Consider the following 4,460-nt stretch of genomic DNA (forward strand, 5'->3'; position numbering starts at 1 on the left):
TGGCTAACCTGAACAACCTCTTATCCCCACCTCAGCCCTCGAGTTCCTCATACAAACGACTAAAAGTTGTAGTCTTGGCTGCCATAACTACTAGCTTTGCCTCTTTCTTAGCCAACTTATAGTGCTCCCTATTCGCCTTCTTCTCGTTCTTGTCTACACTTTCCACTAGCTTCAGATACGCTGCTTTCTTGTTTTACACTTTTCCTTACACCTCTCTATTCCACCACCAGTCTCCCTTGTGATCACCAGAGTAACCCTTTGAGACCCCTAATACCTCTCTCACGGCTTCCCTAATGCACTGCGTAGTCATGGTCCACATAGCGCTTCTGTCCCCACTACTCCTCTAAGCCCCTATAGTCACCAACTTGAACCACAACTCCTGCGCTTTAGCTTTCGTCAAGGCTCCCCACTTGATCCTATATTGGCTATACATCGCCCTCTTCCTCATGATCTTAAGGTCCATGACGGGGAGCTTATGAAGGGTCGAGAGGTTCTCACTCGGGATGACCTTGAAATCCATGCAAAGACCTTTATCGGACTTCTTGTAGAGTAAATATTCAAGTTGAGCCTCGGCCATTGAACTCCGGAAGGTGACCAATTGCTCCCTCTTCTTGGGGAAACTAGAGTTTCCTATCACCAAATCAAATGCTCTAGCAAAGTCTAGTAGAGATGTTCCTCCTCCGTTTCTATCTCCAAAACCAAAGATACCATGCACATCATCATACCCCCTAGACATCGCTCCAATGTGTCCATTGAAATCTCCTCATATGGAAATTTTCTCGGTATGTGGGATACCATGCAACATCTCATCCAAATCCTCCCAGAAACGCCTCTTGACTTCCTCATCCAAGCCTGCTTGGGGTGCGTACACACTGATTATGTTCAAAGTAAAACCTCCAACAACTAGCTTAGTAGTTGTCAGCCTGTCATTCACCCTCCTAACCTCCACCACTAGTTCACAAAGGTCCTTATCAACCAAGATACCTACCCCGTTCCTACCGTCACCCTCCTAGAATGCCAAAGTTTAAAACATATATGGATACACTACTATACACAAACTTGTCCTTTAGAGTATACCATCATCTAATAAATTACTTCCTGCACCATCTGGCGAGTCTTGGGTATTAATCCGGACCTAAAATATGGTAAGATTTGGGTGTAATTACTGTTACTTACATTTTCCTTCAGCACCCAAATGCATCACTGTCACAAGTCACCAGAATTTGGATATACTGAAAATTGGAGATCTGATAACTAAATAAATGAATACTGATGTACTGAATAACCATAAACCTGCTAACTGAAAGACGATACAACTGGTACTTGAGGTAAACTGATAACCATAAAACATGATAACTGCTTTTGTACTTTCTAATAAGATTATTCTCTAATCTGTACTACTATCCATTGCATCCTTTTAAGTCTCATCTATTACCAACCTATGCTCCATAATTATACCCCAATGGGCAATCAACCTCTCTAGGACCTTGGGTTTTTGTTGCTCGTCGCTGGGCATTTGATACGCCTTGAATTCGATAGGATAAAAAGGTTACCTAGTGCTCTAAGCTTTATGGCACGACCTAGAGTAGAAAGAAATGAGACAATCCTGAATGTCTTGGTAGTTAATCGTTTATATGAGTGGCTAGCACACACATATAAAAGGAAACTCTAAGCTTTTAGGCTACCTACTTTGCTCTAAGCTTTAGTGCTCTGATACAAAGCTTTGTCACGCCCCAAACTTGAGCCTGGATGTAAAATTACACCTGATACCTGACTACATATGACCAAGAGAACCAACTGGCTGGCTGAATCAACATGTGAGATCATAACATATTGAATGTGGAAGATAAACTAACACATGTTAATATGTTGAAAGTCTGAATGATATAAATCAAGTGCGGAAACACTAATATAATTCTGAAACATATCTGTAGAAAATAATTCTTAACATGAAAAGCCTGCGATTTTGTCTAACTATTACTCTGGTCTATAAAACCTCTAATGAAGTATTGAAAACACTGACTTTCTGGAAATACTGAAGACTGTAAGGTAATGATAATTCCCTAAAAGAACTAGGGATCACTAAATAGATGGTACGAGAATCCTCGCTTTAAATCATCAACCTGTAATCATGACCTGTATTGTGAGATGCAGGCTCCGGGCAAAAGGGACGTCAGTACATTTGAATTGCACTTGTATGTAAAGTAACTGAAAGAAAGAACTATAAATGATAAAACTGATACTGAGCTGATAATTGAGAATTAATAATTGATAACTGAAATTAAAACTAAAATGATAACTGATAACTGAAATGATAATTGATAACTAAATGATAACTAATAACTAAATGATAACTGATAACTGAACAAAACAAAGGAAGTAAGGATATGAATACTCCATCTTCTAAATGATGAACAACCAGTTTATCTGAATAAACTACGGCCTAAGGCCCAATATATATGTGCACAAGATACAACCTCATGCTCAAGTATACGTATACATAACTATGGCCTCAGGCCCAAAATGCATACCTCAGGCCAAAATATGCATAAAGCATATAAACTACAGCCTCAGGCCCAAAAACAGGTGTTCAATATTTAGGGATTTAAATTCAGGAACTGAGAATCATACTGCAGCAGTGGGGAGTGTACTGTTACAAGATGATGCCATTCGGACTGAAGAATGCAGGGGCCACCAACATGAGGGCCATGACTACCATTTTTCCATGATAAGATACATAAGGAGATAAAGGTATATGTGGACGATGTTATTATCAAATCCAAGAAGGCCACTGACCACATGGAAGATCTGAGGAAGTTCTTCAATAGACTACGGAGGTAAAACCTGAAACTAAACCCCGCAAAGTGCGCATTTGGGATTCCTACTGAAAAATTGCTTGGGTTTATTGTAAGCCGACGAGGAATAGAACTGGATCCATCGAAAGTCAAAGCCATTCAAGAACTACCACCGCCAAAGAACAAAAAGGATGTGATGAGTTTTTTGGGAAGACTTAACTACATCAGCCGGTTCATAGCATAGTCTATAGTTATCTGCGAGCCAATCCTTAAGATATTGAAGAAGGACACCGCTACCAAATAGGCCGATGAGTGCCAAAGGGCCTTCGACGGAATCAAGGAGTACCTGTCAATACCAACAGTTTTAGTCGTGCCCGAACCAGGTAGACCCTTATTACTCTACCTTACAGTGTTAGATGGAGCTTTCGGCTGCGTTCTGGGGCAGCATGATGAAACGGGGAAGAAGGAACAAGTCATTTATTATCTCAGCAAGAAGTTCACCACGTACGAGGCCCGGTATTCTCTGTTGGAACGCACATGTTGTGCTTTGACTTGGGTAGCTCAGAAGTTGAGACATTACTTCTGTGCCTATACTATGTATCTCATATCGAGAATGGATCCTTTAAAGTACATCTTTCAGAAGACCATGCCTACCAGCAAGCTAGCCAATTGGCAAATCCTGTTGAGTGAGTTCGATATTGTTTATGTAACTCAGAAAACGGTCAAGGGACAAGCACTAGCAGACCACATTGCTGAAAACCCCATGAATGGAGGATACGAACCTCTAAAAATATATTTTCCTAATGAAGAGGTATCATTCATAGGAGAAGACATTGCGGAATCCTATGACGGTTGGAGAATGTTCTTCGATGGAGCAACAAACTTCAAAGGAGTTGGCATAGGAGCAGTCCTAATATCAAAAACTGGTCAGCATTATCCGGTGTCTACCAAACTCAGTTCCCATGCACCAACAATATGGCCGTGTATGAATCCTGTATTATAGGACTCAAAATGGCCATTGACATGAACTTTCAAGAGTTGCTAGTAATTGGAGATTTGGACTTGCTTATACATCAGGTACGAGGAGAATGGACAACCAAGAACTCCAAGATACTCCTGTATCTACATCACGTACATGAATTGAGAAAGAGGTTCACAAAGATGGAATTCTAGCATGTTCCCAGAATCCAGAATGAGTTCGCTGATGTATTGGCTACCTTATCATCTATGATAGAGCATCTGGACAAGAATTTCATTGATCCCATTCTAGTGAAAATCCATGATCAGCCAGCTTACTGTGCCCATGTTGAAGAGGAAGTAGATGGAAACCCTTGGTTCATGATATCAAGGAATATTTGGCAAAGGGAGAGTACCCTAGAGCTTGCAAATCCCACTTAGAAATGTAGACTTCGAAGATTGTCCAACAACTTCTTTCACAGCGGAGGAATCCTGTATAGGAGGACTCTCAATTTGGGATTATTAAGATGTGTCGACGCAAAGAAAGCATCCAGGATAGTAGAAGAAATTCATGCCGGTACCTGCGGTCCACATATGAACGGTTGTGTCTTAGCAAAGAAGATACTCCGGGCTGGTTACGTTTGGATGACTATGGAAACGGATTGCATCCGGTATGTCCGGAAATGCCACCGTTGTCAGATATATGTA

General features: G+C 41.0%; 1 protein-coding gene across 1 annotated transcript; it reads right to left on the reverse strand.

Moving 5' to 3' along the window:
- Window positions 1–343: 343 nt before the first annotated feature.
- On the reverse strand, window positions 344–736 carry LOC142176424 (uncharacterized). The gene has a single exon (XM_075244113.1). The coding sequence runs from the start codon at window positions 734–736 to the stop codon at window positions 344–346; it is 393 nt and encodes a 130-aa protein (XP_075100214.1).
- Between the last annotated feature and the right edge of the window lie 3,724 nt (window positions 737–4,460).

Source organism: Nicotiana tabacum, chromosome 3 (genome assembly GCF_000715075.1).
Source record: "Nicotiana tabacum cultivar K326 chromosome 3, ASM71507v2, whole genome shotgun sequence".
NCBI lineage: Eukaryota > Viridiplantae > Streptophyta > Magnoliopsida > Solanales > Solanaceae > Nicotiana > Nicotiana tabacum.